This window comes from Ceratotherium simum, chromosome 19, assembly GCF_057802395.1.
Source record: "Ceratotherium simum simum isolate JZ-2026a chromosome 19, ASM5780239v1, whole genome shotgun sequence".
Taxonomy (NCBI): Eukaryota; Metazoa; Chordata; class Mammalia; order Perissodactyla; family Rhinocerotidae; genus Ceratotherium; species Ceratotherium simum.
The window spans coordinates 5,630,034-5,652,853 of NC_141918.1; the positions used below are offsets into that span (position 1 = coordinate 5,630,034).

At 38.1% G+C, this 22,820-nt stretch overlaps 1 protein-coding gene across 3 annotated transcripts in view; it reads right to left on the reverse strand.

Moving 5' to 3' along the window:
- Positions 1-22,561, reverse strand: part of LCA5 (lebercilin LCA5) — a 63,826-nt gene extending 41,265 nt beyond the window's left edge. Inside the window, exons 1-4 of one of the 3 annotated variants that reach the window (XM_087443801.1) lie at positions 22,341-22,561; positions 19,579-19,713; positions 7,101-7,489; positions 1,455-1,984 (exon numbers count right to left, since the gene is read on the reverse strand). In XM_087443801.1, the coding sequence (XP_087299927.1) occupies positions 1,455-1,984; positions 7,101-7,299 (729 nt within the window). In that variant the 5' untranslated portion in view covers positions 7,300-7,489; positions 19,579-19,713; positions 22,341-22,561. Of the gene's footprint in view, positions 1-1,454; positions 1,985-7,100; positions 7,490-19,578; positions 19,714-21,908; positions 21,994-22,340 lie in introns of those variants that run through there. The other 2 variants (XM_004422055.3, XM_087443802.1) reach the window with 2 other exon arrangements.
- Between the last annotated feature and the right edge of the window lie 259 nt (positions 22,562-22,820).

The following is a 22,820-nucleotide window of genomic DNA, read 5'->3' on the forward strand; positions in this document are numbered from 1 at the left end:
TTCGAAGACTTATGATTACAGATTACTGATTTTCATGCTCCCAAGCGGGCAGCCACTCAATCTACAACTTAGAATCCAGACTTATTCTGTTTTTCCATCTTCCTTCTTTCTCCTCCCTCTTCCATCACTACATCAATCCTCTTCATAACTGGCTATAAGAGAGAATCACACTGTATATGTGTGTGTGCGTGTGTGTGTATGCACCGTAATTCCATGTTCTATTTTTATACAAAGACACAGAGGGCTTTTATTATCACACTTATTAGCATTCTGTGCCCTTGGTTCTTAATTTCAAATCCATTATGTAGCACATTTTAATACTTTCCTTTAAAAATAATTTAAATGTCAGCTATTTGTCATTTATGACAATAACTGCTTCCAGCCCCTACCTCCATCCCACCTTATACATAAGTGGCCCTTAAAAAAAAGTTTCCATATGTTTGCTCTGCAGTTTGAGTTGATCACTGGTGGAGGCTATACAATAGGATATCTTCCATGTACTGAAACAGAAGACAACGATTGCTAATTTTGGAGAATAAGCTAGGCACTTTTTGGCTACTGATGTACACTGTATTTAATAAGCCACTGCCCCTGGGTATGGCATTGTTATATTGAGCATGGTATATTATACAGACGAAGAAGTACTATAGCAAACCATATATTAAAAACACCTAATTAATACATTTCAGAAAGCTAATTAATTTATAGTTCTGACTTGCCCTTGCTCAGAGAGCTTTCACAGAGAGGCATTATTCCCATACTTTTTCCCTACCTTTGCTTTCCAAACTACTTGTCAATTCTAAGCAATTCCAAGCCCTGACTCGGGGCTTCTGTTTGATGCATATATATTCACCAGGTAGCATCTAATGTAAGTTCTCTGTGTAACAGTCATGGGGTGGTACTCTTTCCTTCTCTCGTTTCAAGCAAAATATATTTTTGAAAGACCTGCTGTATTCTCAGACTAGTAACTCAATTTTCTTCCACCCACCTCTCATATCAGTTTTTATTTCAGGGAATAGGGACACACCCTGCCCCAAAAGATGCCTTTCACAAATGTTCAAAGACATAAAAACAGAAAGCATTGTTCACATGGCATTTCTTACACAATGGCCCCAAAATGTCAGTTTTATACAGCTATTATAGTATCATTTTCAATTTTAGAGAAACAATCAGAAAATCAAATAGTGTATTTCCCCAAAATGACTAAGCTCCACAAATTAAACATTCATCCATTAACATGTAGCCTATTAACGCATACAGTCTTTTGCATCTTCCTCTTAAATATACAATCTTAAATTTTTCCTAATCTCTTATTCAGAAAGATACTACTAAAAAAAAATAGTTTTAATTTCCAAGCAAATGCAGAACTGCAATAAGCAGTCTTAACAGAGCACATTAAATGCCCAATGAAAAACACCACGAAACAGCACAACCAGAAGCTGTAGAAGTTTTACCTTAATTCTTCTCTCGGTGTCATCTAATTTTAACTCTGCTGAAACTAATTTCTTTGCCAAGTCATCTCGTTCAGGTAGGTGTCTAGCTTCAGAGATCTTTTTCAGTTTCTGTAAGGAAAATTTTGTCCTAAATAGTTCACCTTCTGCATCTTTCACCCTTTTCTCAGTTGCCCGTTCTTTCTCTTGAGATTTTCTTAAGCGCTCTTTCAGTGCCGTAATCTCATTGTTATGACGAGCAATAAGTTGTGAGATTTCATTTTCTGTATCTTCAAACTTATTCAGGGCTTTCTCCTGTCTGTATTGTAGCCTTTTCAAAGCCTTATTTTCTTTTAGCAGCTCAGCTAACTTGACCTGGAGTTCAGTTACTTCATTCTGCAATTCATTGATTTTTAGCAGCCTTGCAGAAAGAACCCGTTTTGTAACAAGATCAGTATCTTTCCGAAGTGGCTCCCTATTGAGGCTCTGGGAGCGAAATCCCACTCGGACTCCCTTTCTGTTTGGTGGACCCTTAGGGCTTGGTTTCCTAGGGACTAAAAGAGAAACAGTAATAATGTAAAGTGAAAACTGTACCTAACTAATGTAGTATTATATATTCATCCTAACACAAGTGGATTCTTTAGTTATTACGTTCCTTAAAAAATGCTTTTACTATATTTAAATACCAGGTTTTATTTAGAGCTCTTAATATAATGTTTTTATTAAGAAAGACTTGGAATCTTTTAAGAAAGGTCAAGAATATTCTGATCCATCAAAATGACATGCCAATAGTTCACAGGGAATTATTTTACATTGCTTTAAAAGATGGCAGTATCAGGTTTTACCATTTTTTAACTTTATTATAAGATGGCAAGCCAGAATTCAAACATGGCCATCATCAGCACTAGCATGAGGCCTAATAAACACTGGACAAAACATTGTAATATTCAAGTCATTTGTGCCAAGATATTTAGGATCATTATTTGAAATGTGGAAATGAATGTTTTCTCTAAATTAATTAGAACTCTTTTTCTTTATTTGAGCAAACAGGATGACAACATGTTGTACAGTGAGAAGATTTGGGTTTGGGACTCAGATTTACCACTTAATAACTCCTTGGGGAATTCAACTATACTTTTCCAGGTCTATTTTCCCCACCCATAGAATGAAGATAACACCACCTACACAACTAGGTTGTTGTGAGGATTAAATGAAGTATGCATTTAAGACAGAAACTTCTCCACAAATATTCTCTGTCAGTAGTAAGAACTTAATCCCATTTATCAGTGATTAAAGATAGAAACCAGTTTAGCAGTACAGATGTGATTCTAAATGCTTTCTCAGGGGCTTTCTTTTGTGTGATGTTCAAATAAAAACATCTGACATAATCTGAGAACAAAATAAAAACAAAAAACTACATCCTAAAAAGTATAGGTATATGAAATCTTTCAAGTATACATATTAAATCACATTTCACAAAAATTTGGAATGTTACTATTTTTACTAAAAGTTCATTAAACTTAGGCCTCAATATACAGAGCACCTGCCCTTTAAGAGACATCTGGAAGTCTGCCACAGTTGAGAATAATGAACATTAATCTCCAAGGTGACTACATTTTTTCAAGAAGGAAATACATTCCAGAGTTAAAAAAAAAAAAAAAAAAAAGAAGCAAAACTAGAACATCCAACCTTTCCCTACTGATCTCCCAGCCAGGGATATCCTGATTCCATTATGTAAACAAGTAAAGAATAACAAGTAACATTTACTACTTAACATTACAAAGTTTCACTAAAAAGATGGAAGATTTTGGGGCCGGCCCAGTGGCGCAAGCGGTTAAGTGTGCACGCTCCGCTGCAGCGGCCCGGGGTTCGCCAGTTCAGATCCCGAGGACGCACCGCTTGTCAGGCCATGCTGTGGTGGTGTCCCATATAAAGTGCAGGAAGATGGGGATGGATGTTAGCCCAGAGCCAGCCTTCCTCAGCAAAAAGAGGAGGATTGGCAGATGTTAGCTCAGGGCTGATCTTCCTCACAAAAAAAAAAGATGGACGATTTTAAAGAAGGTGTTTTGAATGTGTACTGATTTGGGATTCCAACTCCATAAATGGTTGAATACGGGAAGGGAAGTTGTAATAAAAAGAAATGAGGGAAAACCTACTTGCAACTTTGAAACTATGCTATCCAATATAGTAGTCACAAGCCACACGTGGCTACTGAGAAACTTGAAACGCGGGTAGTCCAAACTAAGGTATGCCATAACTCTGAAATACACACTGGATTTCTTTTTTTTTTTTTAAAGATTTTATTTATTCATTTTTTCCCCCCAAAGCCCCAGCAGATAGTTGTATGTCATAGGTTCACATCCTTCTAGTTGCTGTACGTGGGACTCAGCCTCGCGCTGGACGGAGAAGTGGTGCCTTGGGGCGCACCCGGGATCCGAACCCGGGCCGCCAGCATCAGAGCGCGCGCACTTAACCGCTAAGCCACGGAGCCGGCCCTACACACTGGATTTCAAACACTTAATTCAAATAAAGAATGCAGAATGTCCCATACAAAATGTTTTATATTAACTATATTTAGAAATGATAACATTTTGGCTATGTTGGGTAAAATAAATTATTCAAATTAATTTCACCTGTTTTTCTTTTTAATGTGGTTACTAGACAATATAAAATTACACATGTGGCTTGCCTTTGTGACTTGCATTATACTTCCAATGAACAGCACTGCTTCAATTTTAAAATGAAGCATTCATCATTTCAATTTTATTTCTTTCCGAACATACTGAGTTAACAGTTTTGGTACCTATATGCTATTATGGAATATGTACTCAGCTCTTAGAATGACAGAAACTTTACATATTAAAATGATTATCCATAAAGATGAATGTTAATCGTTCCAAATCTCTGATTTTCATGTATAAAATTACATTGTTCAGCAAATAAGATTTCATACAAACAAACATGTTTGAAACATATGAAAAGTTAAAGCCTATATAAGAATTAGGATAAAAATTTTCCACTAATATTTTACTTCAACTATTTAGTCAGACAGAAAGGGCTTCTACAACCAATTTTTTGACATCCTAAAAATCTGAACATTTATTTTTAGCATATTCTATTAGTACGACTACCAACTGATCATTAAAAGTACACCTAAACATGAGGCCGGCCTGGTGGCATAGTGGTTAAGTTCACGCACTCCACTTCAGCGGCCCAGAGTTTGCAGGTTCGGATCCTGGGTGTAGACCAACACACGGCTTGTCAAGCCATGCTGTGGCGGCCTCCCATGTCCCACATAAAGCAGAGGAAGATGGGCAAGGATGTTAGCCCAGGGCCGACCTTCTTCAGCAAAAGAGGAGGATTGGCAATGGATGTTAGGTCACAGCTAATCTCCCTCACAGACACACAAAAAAGTACACTTAATCTGAACTCAAAAATTATCTCCCATCTTTCATCTACCTTTTTATTTTCATTTTTAAAACTATCAAGATGAAATATAGTGCTAATAGGAGTGAGAAGAAGAAAGATAATTGACTGTCGTGTATATCATTCTTCATCTCCCCCTTGTAAAAGTCACCACCAAAAAGAGGGTGGTAAAATATTGCTTTTTTCTTCCTTCACAGGTTAAAAATAAAATATGACTCATTTAAAAAACATGTAGTAAAGATAAACTATGCATCTACCAAAAACTCAAGATGTTTATATTACTGATAAAACAAGAAATATAATAAATACACAAACATGTGTAACCTAAACTGTTATTAAACTTTATCATTATACATATAACTTCTGATAGAGCACCAATTTCATTTTTAAAAATAATAAAATATGCTGAAAATTAAAAAGGAGGAAGAATATGCTATCAAAAACATGCAAATCTGCGGGGCCAGCCCCGTGGCATAGTGGTTAAGTTGGCATGCCCTACTTCAGCAGCCTGGGGTTCGCAGGTTTGGATCCCGGCACAGACCTACACACCACTCATCAAGCCACGCTGTGGCGGCATCCCACGTACAAAAAAATAGAGGAGGATTGGCACAGATGTTAGCTCAGGGCCAATCTTCCCCATCAAAAAAAAAAAAAAAAGCAAATCCTCAAGTTCAAGTGTTCAAGATGCTATTTCAATCACATTTGTTCTTTCCTTAGTTTGGTCTACACTGGTGATTGCAACTTAAACCAAGAGAAATTAACTTAGGGTTTAAGGAAAGGTATCAGTTTGATTCTGTTGCTTGATCTGAGGTAGACAAATTACCACAGATTTTAATTCAGAAGACAATGCAAAGCAGAAAACAGTACAAGTCAGATTGAAGACAATAATTAAAATTTTTATGGGTGATGCCGGAACTGTTTCATAGCTTTTTCTCAATTATCTTCTCAAATAAGATAAGGCTTAAGAAGTTCTGACTCCTTATTTGGGTGGTGTCCTAAACTGTTTCTGGAGAAAAAGTAAAAAATTAAAGTATTCCTACCAATCATTCCCTAGATATATAAATTATTTCTTGGGAATAAATAGGATCTTCTAAGGTTCAACCATAATGTCTGTTTGTTCTTAATTATATAGCAAAAGTTTAATATCAGATCATGCTCTCAACCACAAAATCAAAACAAGAGGCCTGCACTGACACAGATCTGGAGGAAGAGACCAAAAAACTTGCAGCATTGTAAGAAAGAAAGAAAAAGCACCCCACTGTTAAAAGTATGGACATCCCTAGGAAGCTAGATAAGGGGTCCATAAAAAGGTAGCTTTCAAAAGGAACATATATTCTTTGCAGATTTTTAAAGAGCAAATATTACTTTTCAAAGTAAAAATTTACAAAGGCAAATTTAATTACACCCCTGCTTAAATCTTTTCAATGGCTAACTATTCCCCCACAGAAACAGTCAATATATTAGCACAGGACTCAAGGTGTTACATGACCTGGCCATTTTCCTTTTCAGCTCCCAAGGTTACCACTCCCTGCCATGCAATGTAAAGGCTCACCATTCTCAGCTACTGCTGTTATAACTGTGCTGCATTTATTAATGCATACTATAATTACCTTATTTACCTTAGCTTATTTTTCTATGGTGTACTTATAGTCCTTACACATTTTGTTACTTAGTACATTGGGGTTTTCTTGACCAGGGATTTATTAGATTAAGAAGAGATTTCTAGAACATTACCTAATCAAATATGTATTAATACCTAGTTCCAGACTAATAACATTTTAATAAGAAAAATTATTTGTAATGATTAATCTTGTTTCCATTATAGCACAGTTTAACAGAAAACAGACTGGTGGTCCTGAGTCCCAAATTCCATTTCTAGGTTTTAATTTGAACAAAAATGTCCCTTACCACTTTATATCAGTGCCTTTCACTACTTTTTAAAAATGCCTTTATAATACCTCAGAAACCCCAAGACAAGCATTTATTTAGGTAGAAAACAAAATGAGAAGACTTAGTTATGGTTCTTCCTTCTGTATATAGTATGACTTTCAATATAACAAAGGATAATACACAGTACCATAAAGAACATTTATATAAATTCATAAAAATATATCCTATTCAAAATGTAAATCAGCCAATTTCCATGCATATGTCAATATACATACTAACAGAAGAGTTTCATTCATCAAGCTTTCTTTAAGCACTCAAAATGAGTCTTCTAGTCTACCGGACTCTAACACTTACCAAGGTGACGCACTTGGCTATCTGAAATTTGTCTTTTAGGATTTTTTCCCTTAATACTCGTGGGTGAAGAGGAATTGACCAGCGATGACCGGCCAGAAGACCGCGGTGTAGTTCCAAAATCAGATGAACAGTAAGAGTAACGGTGTTGGCCTGCCTTACTTTCTTGATCAGTATCTGGACTTCTTCCTCTTTCCCCCATGGTTTTGAAATATGGTCTCTATTTACATAATTTCACAGATTTTTTTCTCCTGAAAAATCCATGACAAGCGTGAAGAGCATTTTTCAGTCTTCAGATTTTGTTGATAATATTCCTGTCTGTGCAGTTTGTTTTCTCTACGGATCCGCAGTTCACAATTCACATTAATAACCAGAAGACACACTTTCTGCCTCTACAATTAAGGAAGGGGGAGTGAAACACATCATATTTCATGAAACAGATTTCTACAGTTAATTACAACGAAAGATACTAAAAGCTAAATAATATACTGCTTACAATTTTTCTACAATTCATTTATATTTTCATGTAGTTATTTACAGTATTTAGGGAAAAGACAGATGGTCGTAGCCTAGACAGAGAACACGTCAAGTACCCGACATATAACTGCTTCTGAATAAATGTTAACTGAATTTGATTCTCTTGAACCTTAAGATTTATATCAGCACAAATGCTAGATTTTTAACAGGTGAATAATGATCAAATCACCAGTTTTTTCTTTCTTGGATGGATAGTGGTGGTGGTGGTAAAGAACAAGACTGCTAATAACAAAGAAAAATATCTAAGATTAACTACATAAAAATGTAAAACTAAAGTACATAAAATATTAATCAAATTAAAACACCTGATGAAAAACATCTGCAACATGACAGAAAAATGGTTACCATCCTTAACACATAAATAAATACCTTATATCACTCCATAAGAAAAATACGAGGTCAAAAGTTAAAGGAACAAATACATGTTAAGACCCATGATACACACATAAAAATACTCAATCTCAGACACCATTTTTAAAACTATCAAATTATCAAAGATTTTTCAAAACAGCACTCAATGCTGCCAGAATGGCTATCAAGAAAAGATCCACAGAATCTTTGGGAAAAAAGTTGGCAAGATGTATTGAAACTTTAATTGTGCTTTTAACCTTTGATCCAATAATTCCATTCCTGGATACCAAGAAAATAACCCTAAAAATAGGGGAAACGTTATGCATAAATGTTTAATGCAGTGTAAGTTATTTTTTATAAAAAAGAAGCAACCTAATGTCTAACCGTTGCAGAATAATTAAGAAAAGTACTGTAAAAATCAATACAGCATAATATCATGCAGCTGTAAGAAATGTTTACAAAAAGTTTAACAAGGAAAATGCTTATACTATTATGAGGAAAAATAAATTCAAACCAGTGTATATAATATGATTTCAACTACACATATTCATTCAAAATACTGAATATCTTCCTATCTGAATTAAGGAACTGAAAAAAAATTACAAAGCAAGGGATACATATACACCAAAATAGTTATCTGTCTGGGCAACATGAATTTTAGATGATTTTATCTCTCTCTTAATATGTTTTTCTTTTCTAATAAAATGAAATTGGATTACTTTTATAATTAGAATAATTGTTTTTAATATTTAGAAGAAACAGAAATCCCATTGATGAAATCAGTGTTAAAAGTATAGTGGTTCTAGTAATATATGAAAAAAGATATATGCACAAGGCAGCACTACTATTGTTCACTGCAGCACTACTGGAGTGGTAAAGGACTAAAACAGTCAAAATGACCATCAATAAGGAACTGGCTACATACACTATAAACACCCACACCATAAAGAACAGAAATATGAAGCTACTAAAGCAATGAGGAAGCAGAGTTTAGGGACAGGGACAGGGGCCAGACTTCTTTAACTTTTAAAAGTTATAACTTCTTATAACTTTTGTAGACTTGACTTTGGAAATTACAATTTTTAGAAATCAGACTTTTTTTTGTAGGGGGAGATTAGCCCTGAGTTAACATCTACTGCCAATCTGCCTCTTTTTGCTGAGGCAGACTGGCCCTGGGCTAACACGCGAACCCATCTTCCTCTACTTTATTTGTGGGGCGCCTGCCTTGTGGGAAGCACAGCTTGATGAGTGGTGCATAGGTCTGCGCCTGGGATCCGAAACTGCAAATCCTGGGCCGCCAAAGCAGAACACGCAAACTTAACCACTATGCCTCCGGGCTAGCCCCTAGAAATTACATCTTTAAAAAGCAATTCCTTATAAATCAAAAGAAAATCAAACAAATGAGTCTAACTATATATACAGTTGGTGGTTAAACCACACAGATTAACCAGTTCAAACGACTTTAAAACACAATAATTTGACTTATATCCCTAGTGAGAAATATCCTACTGACCAAAAAAAGTGCAAAAAATCTTTCCAAAAACTATTTTCAGGGGCCGGCCTGGTGGCACAGCAGTTAAGCGCACTCGCTCCACTTCTCGGCCCAGTATTCGCAGGTTCGGATCCTGGGCACACACCAATGCACTGCTTGTCAAGCCGTGCTGTGGCAGCATCCCATATAAAGTAGAGGAAGACGGGCATGGATGTTAGCCTACAGCCAATCTTCCTCAGCAAAAAAGAGGAGGATTGGCATCGGATGTTAGCTCAGGGCTGATCTTCTTCACACACACACACAAAACTATTTTCAAAAATCATATTGCTGGTATTGTTATTCTCAGACTAGCACATAAGCACTGTAAAGCAAATGAGTAATTCTGTTGGTACGGTTAGACATTAGCATTTTCAACATGTGACGAAACAAACATAAGCTAATATAAGTATTAAAACTCTGTAGTCCAAAATTTGAATTAGGAGTGTCAGTATGAATTTATGATAGTTTTTTTAAAGAAATATAAAATCTATTTCCTAGCTCTGTCCATTGAAAAATCCTAGAAACAACAAACTAGTAGCAACAAACATTCCTAGCACCCAGATGTAGTGTCTAAATACTATTTCCCTTTAAAAGAAACTAGAGCACCCTGTAAAATGTCTAATTCCATACCTGAGGGAGGAAACATACAAGATGAATCTAAGAATCCAGAAATTTGGTCATACTAGAAAGCAAGGAAGCTATCAGACACTCCTGATGCAGTGTCAATAGGGCTCAGGAGCCAACTTGAAGAAGCTCCTACTGTAAGCCAGACATGCGACAATTTCATAATCAAGAAGAATATATCAGCAAAAGATTAAAACACTTTAAGTATGTTTAAATCCATGAGGTCATATGATATTTTAAGAAACCAGTCCCCTTTGGAAGATGCTAGGGAACCAACTCATTCATCTGAAAATCGATATATAAAGACAAAAAAAATCAAACATGTATCTTGCCTATACACTGTTACAAGCTGTATCTCAAAACAACAAAATAGTAGATAAGGGGTATTATTTCTTTACAGAATTATTCTAGCTACTAAATGAAAGGGGAAATATTAGAAAGACAGAATTAGAATATTGCCATTTTGCAGCCACTAATGAAATAACAAAGCTAGACAATGATCGCTAATGGCTGCTGACACCACAGAAAAGAAACAACCAGACACTGTACCTCCAGATAGGACACAACGATACCTCTGACGTAATCTGCTCCCCCTACAAGAAAATTAAGTCTGATTCTAATCTAACCTCTAAATGTAAATGACAATTTACAGAAAATACAAGGGACAGATGTACAAGGAAGCAACTAGCAAAATCCAGACTGAGGCAAATTCTATAGGACAAACTGGTTTCTTTAACACATAAACTGCAAGCAGAAAAAGAAGAGATAGGGAGATACCTATATGTCAAGAAAATCTTAAGGAAAACAAACAACTGCAATCTGTGAACCTTATTTCAATCCTGATTCAAACAAATTACTTTTAAACAAAAGTGAGAAAATTTAAACACTGACTAGATATTTCATGATATTAAGGAATTACTATTGTTTTAGGTGAGATAATGATATTGTGGTCATTTTTTAAAAAGAATCCTTATCTTTTAGAGATATATGTTGAGATATTTATAGATAAAATTAAATAATGTCTGGAGTTTGCTTCAAAATAACCCAAAGGGAAGTAGGTAAAGGTAGAGACAAAGAAAGATTGGCCATGAGTTAATAATTATGTAAACTGGATGATGGAGATTGAAGCTTCATTATTCTAGTATCTCTACTTCTGTATTTGTTTGAAATTTTCCTTAGTAAAAAAGATTTTTTTAAAAAGCAAGCAAACAGATAAGCAAACTTGGAACTCGGATTTTACCTCCTGGTATATTAGTGCCTGGCAATCTCAGTCTGTTACAATTAGCTATTGGATCTGAAATCAGCGATTCCAACAAACACTAATATCAAAAAACATATAAATTGGCCTGAATCTTTCACTCCGCAATTATAAAAGAAAATATTTACACATTTTAAAAAATTGTCTAGAAAAAAAGGATGATGGATTAGAGCAATTAAGTGGCTCTACCACTTACTAGCTATGTAAATCTGAGAAGTCACCTAACTTCTCAATCTAAATCTAAATCTCAATTTTCTCATTTGTAAAATGGGAATAATAATAGTAACTTCCTTAGAGAATTGTTGTGATGATTAAATGGGATAATTCAATAACTATCACCCAATAAGCACTCACTAAATATCAACAATTATATTTACAATTCAAATATAACAACAGGCCCATTTAGAGCCAGTTTGAACAGACCCCATCTCTTATCAACAAAATGATTAAGGACTGTCTTTCAGAAAAACTGCAAAGTCACATAGGGGCACATGCAAAAGAAGAAATCATGAGCTGAAACGTCCTCAGAACCAAAGATCCTCCTTCTACGGACTCCAAGGACCGGGACGTGAGCAGAAGTTGAAAGCCAGACTCTTCTCAGAAGCGAGGGGTCCCTCACTCAGGAAGATCCGGTGTTAAAATTCCTTCCCACCTTCATCATAAATGTTTAGAACCTCATCATAAATGTTTCAAACCTTACCATAAATACCTGAAGCCCACCAATCAAAACCTGTCCCACCAGCATTTCCACATGCCAACCTGTTTTCCCTAACCTCTTAAATTTTGTCCCAAATCCTGAATCGGGGAGAGATCTGAGGGCCCACGCCCCCTGTCTCCCTGGAGATCGATCTTGCAGAATAAAGCTAATTTCTCCCCTCAAAGGCTGGTGCCATAATTAATTGGCTTGTTCATGTGCATCAGGCAGAGAACCCCAATTTTGTGTGGTAACACAAACATACAAAACGCTCACTAAATTCTGACTGATGTTCCTTGTCAAAGACTTTCAGTTTTAATTCAAAAAATATAATTAAAAGTTGATTACATGGTATAATGAGGATTATTTCTGTTTATATGCATGTAGCAGAAGTGGCTCCCCATGACCTATCTCATCTAAGTCAGAGGTGCCACCTAACTTTTCACTGCAAAGAGCAAGAATCCACAAAACATTACTTGCCACTCATATCCTATGTACCAGCACATGCTCTCTCCCTCCGCCCCAAATATACACATAAAGTTAAAAAAAAAAAAAAAAAAAAAAAGAAAGAAAAACAAAGGAAATATCCACAACCCCGTTATACAAGTCCTACTCCCTGGGAGAACTATTTTAACGGCTTCTACTTTTATGCTTATACTATTTCTTGAATTAACAATTTTAGACTATGAAAGATGAGGATTTAACTCATGTCTCATTTTAAATGGTTCAACATGCAGCTACATATTGGTTATGCAAGGTTTTTTCCTTAGAATTCGTAAGTGTCCTTTTTTCTTATTGAGAGGAAAACATATCCTTCTTATCAGATCACTGATATCTACCAGCTTTGTAGTCATTCTATCTACAGCCTGAAATCCATTCCATTCTTCCTCTCAAAGATATTTTTCTTGGAGACCAATGATTTCCTTTCCTCCTTAATTGGAGATCAATTAGATTCCCTAATCTAACTTAAACCAACTACTTTCTAGACCTGATACATCACTGTCATTCTGGAATTACTTTTATTGTACTCCCGAGTTAATCCACTATTTCTAGTAGCCCATGTCATCATCTTTATTAGTAATCATCATCATTTTACTGGTCCATATCCTTAGGTTACTTTTTGAGAAAGGGTATTTGGGTTAGGAGGTAAATGTTCTGAATGCCTGAGAATGTCTTTAAATCGCCCTCATACTTGATAGTTTTCATAGGTTCCAAACTCTAAGTCAAGTCGTTTTCTCTCAGAACTTTGGAGACACTGCTCCACTGCCTTCTAAACCCCCCAGAGCTGCTTGTGAGATGTTATAGTTCTTCTCTTAATCAACATATATTTTTTTGAGCCCTCACTATGTAACAGTAATGAAAGCAACAACAAAGCCTTGCCCTTATGGGGTTTACACTCTAGTTATGCTCGATTCTCTTTCCTTTATAGGTTATCTTCTTTTTTTCTTCCCTAGGAGCTTTCAGGATGTTCCCTCCCATAATACTGAAATTTCACAATGATCTGCCTAGGTGTGGGTCTTTTTTCATTGATTATGTTGTCCTTTTCTCCTCTTCCTTTTAATCTGGAAACGTTTTCTCTTTAAGCACTAGAAATGTTTTTATGTTACTTTTTTGATAATTGATTTTTCCTTTACTCTTTTTTTTTTTTTTTTTTATGATTTTATTTATTTATTTATTTTTTCCCCCAAAGCCCCAGCAGATAGTTGTATGTCATAGCTGCACATCCTTCTAGTTGCTGTATGTGGGACGCGGCCTCAGCAGGGCCGGAGAAGCGGTGCGTCGGTGCATGCCCTGGATACGAACCCAGGCCGCCAGCAGCGGAGCACGCGCACTTAACCACTAAGCCACCGGGCCGGCCCCTCCTTTACTCTTTTTGAAACTTCTACTGGTTAAATAACAGACCTGCTCTGTCTTTTTGCTATTTTCAAAGAGATTTACTCAATTTGTCTTCTAAACCATCCAGCTTTTTTTGAATTTTTGCAAACATCTTAGTTTCCAAGAACTCTTTCTTATTCTCATTTTTTAAATAATTATTCTGTTCTTACTTTACTGAGGCAATATATCTTCATTTCTCTGAGAGCACTAAATAGACATTTTATGTCTATTCTGTGTAATTCTGATACAGAAATTATCTCTGTTTCATATGGTGACAGTTTTTCTGTTCATCTTAGGCTTCTTATTTATATACTGCTGGTTTTATGTCTTTGAAGGTAATTTTCGGTTGTCCATTGATATGTAAGAAAGAAGAAAAAGGAAGAAGGAATGGAAACTGTGTACTTGTGAGTAGGGCTCCAGACAGGCACACTCTGCTTTAGGATGAACAGCAGAGAATCAGCCATTATGCAGGGGACTCCCCGAAAGCTAGAATGAGGAAGGATTACCACCAGACACAAATGTCCACCATGGCAACTCTACTTCTCCTCAGTGTTGTCTTTGTTTTTATTTCCTGAAGAAATTACCTCTGTATTTTCTGATGGGAAAGGGAGGGAGGGATGAAGGGCAGGGAGTATTACACTGACTGTCCCTGTGCACGGGCTCGGGTAGGAAAGGAGGCACAACTATTCCATACATAGTTTTTCAATTATTCTTCCTTCCCATTTGCAATCATCCTTTCTCTCTGACTTTTTAAATACCAAGATTCTCTGAGACTCTGTTAGATACATCAGAATCTTTCTTTGTTGCAATTCCCTCTTAAATATTTGGGAAAATAGTTTTCTCTGTTCTAATCTGTCTCAACCATCATTACTCTTTGCCTCTGTCAGAAATGTGTTACAATCTCTCATGGACTGCAAGTATTCTATCACCCCTTCAATGTATAGGTTTACTCTTTTTTTCTAAATATTATTTTAATGTTGTCTCCAAGGACGGGGGGACAAATACATATGGTCAGATCTACATCTTTAACAGCAAATATAAGTCATTTTTAAGCCAATTATTTCTAACAATTATTCTCACCTTTTTAAAACAACTTAATACAAGCAAACACTTTTCCTAAGTCCCCGAAACTACTATTCAATTCATGCACTCCCTGGGTCAACAAAAATTACTGATGACACAGATGCCATTTTAGACAATGAAGGAATCAAGATGAGCAAGAATACACTGTGAGTTCTTTTAGGGCAGGGTCTGGCTCTTCCATCAAAGAGAAACAATTAAGAAAAACAGTCACAATAAATTATTTATGCATCCTTTATAGATTCCCTAAAAATATTACATGCTAATTACATGAAAACACTTTAACAGTGATAACAAACTCAAGAATAGCCCCATAGGGAGCCGGCCCGGTGGCGTAGCGGTTAAGTACGCGCACTCCGCTGCTGGTGGCCCAGGTTCGGATGCCTGGCGAGCAACGATGCACCGCTTGTCAAGCCATGCTGTGGCGGCGTCCCATATAAAGTGGAGGAAGATGGGCACAGATGTTAGCCCAGAGCCAGTCTTCCTCAGCAAAAGGAGGAGGATTGGCACGGATATTAGCTCAGGGCTGATCTTCCTCACAAAAAAAAAAAAAAAAAAAAATAGCCCCAGAGACACTAGAGAATATTTTCTTATCTTTGCCAAACTTCTAATTATTTAGGATCTATTCTGAAATAAGGCAGGTATTTCTAACCTACATATACTTGTATCACCCCATACTATGTTACAATTCTTCATGACAACAAACAAGTGTTCTTTAGAAAATATAGCCACCCAAAGATCTAAGCCTTCCTAGAGAATGGAAACTTAGACACTTGTGAAAATTCATTTTTTTTTTTTTTGGTGAGGAAGATCAGCCCTGAGCTAACATCTGTTGCCAATCTCCCTCTTTTTTTTTTTGCTTGAGGAAGATCAGCCCTGACCTAACAACTGTGCCAATCTTCCTCTAGTTTGTAGGTAGGTTGCCGCCTCAGCATGGCCAAGGAGTGGTGTAGGTCCACACCCAGGATCCAAACCTGCGAACCCTGGCCACCGAAGCGGAGCCTGCTAAACTTAACCAGTATGCCACCAGGCTGGCCTGAAAATTCACTTTTAAAAAATTCATCCTCAGCACTTATAGAAACACTGTTGCCTGGCTGATAGTGCTGTCAGAAAAACAGTCCAAACAAGCAAACAGGCAAACAAAAGTTAAAGAAAAAAAGAAAAGACATGAAATATTAGATCAAAAGAAGAAAGGAAGAAATAGATAAACATGAGGTAAGGCAACTATTAGAACAATAACTATTAATTTTTATTACAAAGTATGCACAAATAAAAAAGTACTACAGCTTAATAAGATTACATAACAATTTAGCACTGGAAGGAACCCTGGGGAATCACTCCTTTCTTTGCATAGATTAAGGAAATTAAGGCCCAGAAAAACAAAGGGACTTACCTAAGATCACAATTTATCAATGGTCACAGAGCTAAGTTAGTAAAACTTGAGATGGACTACAAGTTTTCTTTGACTTGAGCGACCTATTCAATATTTCGATATCAACAACCAGAGAAGGATCTCATCTCTAAAGCCACCTCCATCTGCATCTATCCCATACCGTTGCCGCCTCCCCACACCCCCCACCTCACCCCACCCCTTACTCAAACTGAAGAAGCATTTCTGCTCCTTTTTAGAGCTAAACCTTTCACCTGTCTTCTTTCCCATACCTTCTCTCCATCTCAAGGATTGTGCCCTCTCTACAGGAGCATTCCTATCAACAAACAGGCTCTAATAAAGCTGTAGCTTGACTCCATGTCCTATGGCATCTACAATCCAATTTCTCTACTCCAATTTTCCAATAAAATTTTTTTGAAGAGTAATCTATAATCTAGAATGTTATCTCTACTTCTTTTCCAACCATTTTCTTATGAATTCACTCTAGTCAGGTTTCCATCCCTGCCATTCTCCTGAAATAGCTTTTGTCAAAATAGACAGTGATGTTCATCTTGGCTAAATCCAATGGCCAATTTTCCGTCCTACTCATCCTTGACCTCAGCTGCATTTGACACAACCAAACATTCCCTCCTTCCTAAAACACTCTTTTCTTACTTAGCTTCCATAGCCATCTGCTTTCCTGGTTTCCTTACCGTCTCACTGGCTGTCTCTTCTCAGTCTCCTTTGTTAAATCTGCCTCCTCTTCTTGACATCTAAATGTTGGAATACACAAGGCACCACATATTGGCCCTCTTTTCTTTACCTACACTTTCTCCTTAGGTGATCTCATCTAGATTCATTTACCTTGACTTCCAGATTCATATACCCACCTTCCTATTTGACAACTCCATCTGGGTATCTAAATATCATTTCAAAATTACAGGTCCAAAACCAAAACCACGATCTGTCCCCTCTCTACCCCTACTATTTCCTATTTTTCTGATCTTATTAAATAGCACCTCCACGTACTAAATTACTCATGTTGCAAATCAAAGGATCATTCTGGATTCCTTCTTAACCTCACATCCCAACCATCTGTAAAACCAGATGGTTTTATCTCCAAAATATATTCTAGATTGGATTATTTCTTACCCTCCCCACTGCTACTGCCCTAGTCCAAGCCACCATCTTTTCTCATGTGAACTTCTGCAAACAACCTCCTGATACCCAGCATCATCCTTGCTTCCCCAGTCAGAGAAAGCTACTTGACACAGAGATCAGACAGCATTGCTCTCCTGCTTAATACTCTTCAATGGCTTCCTACAGCCATCAGATTCCTTAACCAGATCTGCAAACTACTACAAGATCTAGCCTTTCTGCCTACTTCTCCATCCTTATTTCATGTCACTCTTCCCCTCATCCGCTTTTTCAACCAAAGTGGCCTTCTTTTGTGCCTCCAACATGCCAAGCTTGTTGCCAACTCATGTACTTGCTGCACCCTTTACCTAGAAGATCCTTCCCTTAGAACTTCACAAAGATGGCTCCTTCCTCTCATCCTGTCCTCAGCACAAACATCACCTTCTCAAAGATGGCTCCCCTGACAATTCTATGAAAGTGAGCCCAGTCACTCTATCTTATCACTTTGTTTTGTTTTCTTCATAGACCTTGTTACTACTGGAAATAATCTTACATTTATTGTTGTTCTCCTCCTACTAAATATAAGACCCATGAGAACAGAAATTTTGTCTGAACAGAAATCTTCAAACAATTGCATAACACTTACTTAAATCTCAAAAATTCCTAAGAAGGGAGAAAAGTTAGCAAATCAAAAAGTTTTGCTCAGAGCCATTACCATCATAAAGTTGGAAGATTCTTAATGGGTTAATTTTAAATAAGTGAGATGACCTAATAGGGTTTCAGACAAAATAAATTTCACCTGTAGTTAAAAGAATAATTTCTATTTGACTAATATAAATTCATCACAATATTAAGTGAATAAAATTATTTTCTCTTAAAAAAAAGTTATTTAGTTTAACAGAACACTGAAGATTTATTTTCCATGTATAGTTCTTTAGCTAATTTAAACTAATTCTTTGTGACTCAGAATGAATCTGTTGTTCATCTGTTTCCACTATCTGTACAGGGGTAACCAGACAAAAGCAAAAAAGAAAAACTATAAGTCTTACCCAATTTCAATTCATAAGAATTGTTTATTTTCTAAAAATGGCAAAGAATGCTACTATGGCAATGCTAGAAAACTATCAAATCTAACCTTTGTCATTTTTCATCCAAAAATAAACTTTCTTTCTAAAAAAAAGTCCCAAAGATACAGGTCACACATAACAGGTCATAAAAAGACTACCATCAGCTCCTTCAGTACCAGAACACCTCCTCTATATCCAGTTTCAAATGAATCTGAGAGTAAACCTGAGCTATAGAATCCACCGCATACGGAATATCATAATGATCATCTGATTTGGGTGCCGTTAAGAAAGGTTCTTAGTTTTAAGGAAAAAACTGTATAAAATCAAAGAACTGTTAACTTCCTGCTGTTCCCCTGTGTTCAGCTTCTTTGTATAAAACATTGCTGCCTGGCTACCTCTGCTGCCAGCAAAGGAGCTCACAACAGGCAATTAGATAAGTAAAATAAAAATAAACCTAGAGAAAAAGATATAAATAAGGAGATCTCTCTCCCCAAAAAGCAAAATAACTAACTAACAATGAGATAAAGGTAAAAACGATACTGCTGCGTTGAAACTGCAACCGCTTCTCTCCCACAAAGGAGAAAAAATGATCAGAAACAAACAAAACCAAGTAAAGTTTTCCAATTCCTCTACTGGTATGTTCCAGGATATTCCTAAGCATTTCCTAATCCTACATTTATTTACCCAACACCTACTCTTGCTTAAAAATAAAATTATTTTTAGATTTTAAGAATGGTTTCCTAGATTCTACATCAGATCACAGTAAATCCTAGACTTAAAATTTAAGGCATAATCAGCTTCTTTTAAACAGCATTTTGAAATAATGGGTCAAATTAAAGCATCTTAACTACAGTATATATTCCCAAAGTTTAGTTAGTCAAATGAAAACATCACAGAATATTCATTCATTCATTCATAAGACATTTAATGAACATCTACTCAGTGTCAGGCACTTAACTATGGATGGAGCTGGAGACACAAAAATAAGGGGCCAGCCCCATGGCGTAGTGGTTAAGTCCAGCATGCTCCGCTCGGCAGCCAGGGTTCGAGGTTCGGATTCCAGGCGCAGACCTATACCACTCGTCAAGCCATGCTGTGGCAGCGAGCCACATAGAAAAAAAAGAGGAAGATTGGCACAGATGTTAGCTCAGGGCTAATATTCCTTACAAAAAAAAAAAAGGAGGAGGAGGAGGAGGATCTTGACATCATACTAAGTTGTTTGGAAACAAACCAAGGATCTTCAGTAGGATTAAAATGATAAGATCTGACATTTACAAAGTCCATCTCCAACCCAAGAATTAGAGGGCAACGAGGCTGAAAGCAGAAGCTGGTTTTGAAATCAGGTGACAAATGATAGTGGTTTGAACTAAGGTAGGGTAACTAGAGATATAGAGTGCAGAATTGAGTCAGAAATGTTTATCAAATAAAACCATCTGGACTAGGTGACAGATTATATGCGGAGTATGAGAACAGAGAAGAAACGAAATGAATTCCAAAGTTTGGGCTTGCAAAATTTCGTGAAGATGGTAACATTCAAAAGGACAGGTTTGGTGGGGAAAGGCGATGGGTTCAATATCAGACATACTAAGTTTAGGATGCCTGTGGGAAATCTAAGGTAAAATCAAAAATTAGCTATATAAATTTGGAGCTAACTCAAGAGTTCCAGGACAGAGATAAAAAACTGAGAGTACATTAATAATGGGGCTGGCTCTGTGGCGTGTTGGTTAAGTTCAGCACACTCTACTTCGGTGGCCCAGGTTCACCGGTTCAGATCCCTGGTGTGGTCCTATACCACCCCTCAGCTACACTGTGGCAGTGACCCACATACAAAATAGAGGAAGACTGGCACAGATGTTAGCTCAGGGACGATCTTCCTCAAGCAAAAAAAAAAGGAAAACTGGCAACAGATGTTAGCTCAGGGCAACTCGTCCTCAGCAAAAAAAAGTTGGGAGTGCATTGATAAAATATAAATGGTGGAAGCCAAGACTACTAAAAGCCTGAGGATGAACTAGCCAAGAAAAGAACAGAGTGAAGAGAAGGCAGAAGACTGAATTATGAGGAAACAAAATAATTAAATGGTGGGCAAAGGAGGAGGATCCCACAAAGGAGATGAATAATGACAAGCAGGAGAAGAATCAAGAGAAGGTAGCATCTTTATCGTAATGGACCTCTCCTGTGTCTTACAGAATTACAGTTCCATGATTAACAGAAGAGACATGACTGACAAAAAAGAAAAATCTCGTTTCCAAAGTCACCAATTACTTTTTGATATTTGAAATGACACTTTGTCAACTGAGAGAATCAAAACAAACTCTTATTTTCTACTATGTGTTTAGATAAAGATATAAGTCAACATGCAACAAAAATCTCCAAATGAACTATTTAGAACAGTAATATAAAATTCAAATGTGGACCTACAATTGGAAAAAATATAGATTAAAATAACAACCATGGTAAAGACAGAGAGCGAAGAGAAAGTAAAGAATCTCCTTTTTTCAGTTTTACTGTTTTCCAAACTGCATGTAGCTCCCTCCCGTAAAAAAAAAAGAAAAAAAATTTAAATGACTTTTGATCCCAAAGAGATAGCGAATCCAAGATCTTAACCTGAAGGCAAAGGATGAGCATAAACACAGATGTGCCCCAGTGTACTTTCCTGGGGAGAGGAGCCAAAACCTTCTTCAGCCTTCCAGAGGGGGGTCCACAACGGAAATGATGAAAAAAATCGCCAGTCACTGCAGCCCATGGAATAGCTCACCCAAACCAAATTCCAACAACAAACCCACTTTAACAAAACCATCCAATTTTTTAAATTTACCTAAGTATAGGTAAGGACATCTCAACAAAATTAATCCTCACAACACATCTACTATTTCCATTCCCAAATGGAAAAAAAAAAAATGATTCTAGTACTTTGTTACTAGTCAGTAATTTGTTACCAACTGATGTCAATCATTTGTCCAAGGCCACAAAGCGAACAAGAGGGGTTTAAACTCAGGGGAACTGGACGGGTGCTCTTCATAACTGTTTAACACTGTCCCTTGGTCCTCCCAAGGTAAACACCAAGTATCCGAGCACCCACTCCAACTCAGCTATGCCCAGAAGGCACATTTTTGGCCAACTCCCTTTCCTCCTCTCGTCGCAGCCCCGAAGGATGTGTCCAAACTTCACAGCTAGGACAAGCGAGCCTTTCGACTCTAACCAGTCTTGATCTCCTTTATTTATCATCCGAGAGCTACCAAAAGCCTCACAGCCTCCTTCTCCTTCTTCGCCCCGTGCCTCCTTTCTCACCTTCAGTCTCCACAGGCCTCTAGGGTTTTCTAATAAATCCTAAGCCCTTCTTCCAGATCCTCCTGCGATGCGCTCCCCTCCTCCTCTTCCTGATCCCAACAACTCACCCTTCCCGAACTCCTCCTCCTCCTCTTCCCTTCCCGATCCCCCACCTGTCGGTCCACCTCCCCTCCTCCCGGCCCTCTCCCAGCTGCCAGGCTCTGACTTCTTGTCCTAGGACTGTCTTCTCCCCGCTCCCCAAATCCTCCCCACCCCTAATCCTTTCACCCCTCCCGCGTGAACAGCTCCACTCGCACGCCCCCCTCCACGAACACCGTCTCGGCAGGCCCCACGCTGCAGGCCGTCTGCCCTCGCACCCCCACCTTCCCGAGTCTCCACGCCCACCCAGCCCCGGCCCCTCCTCAGCGCCGACGCGGCGGCCCGCCTCCTTGCCTTCTCTCCGCCGACCAGACTCCCCGCTAGGGCCTCGGCGTCCGGCCGTCAAACAGCGGGTGCCCGGCTCCTGCGGAGGCTGCGGGGCGGGCGCCGAGGTTGCGCGGTGCGGGAAGTTTGAACACAGGCCGGCGTAGGGGCGGGGACGGCAGGTCCCGGGTGGCAGAGGCGCGGCGACCCCAGCTCCAGGGTAACGGAGGCGAAGGCCCAGACTGCACTGCGGGGCGGCCGCAGCGAATGGTGCCCGCCCTCGGTCTCCTATTGGTCTCTGTCGCCAAGTGACCCTTGCTATTGGCTTCAGTGGAACTGGAAGGCGGGACGACGAGTACGGGAGACGGCGGCCATTGGTTGGCCGCTCTAGTTGTAGCGGCGGCCGCGCCGAAGCTCCTCGCAGCGGCCCGGCCTTTTAGGCTGGCGCGCCCGCAGAGCGCGCAGGGCCTTGCGGGGCGGGAGGAGGAGGGCGCGGGCGAGGGGTAACGG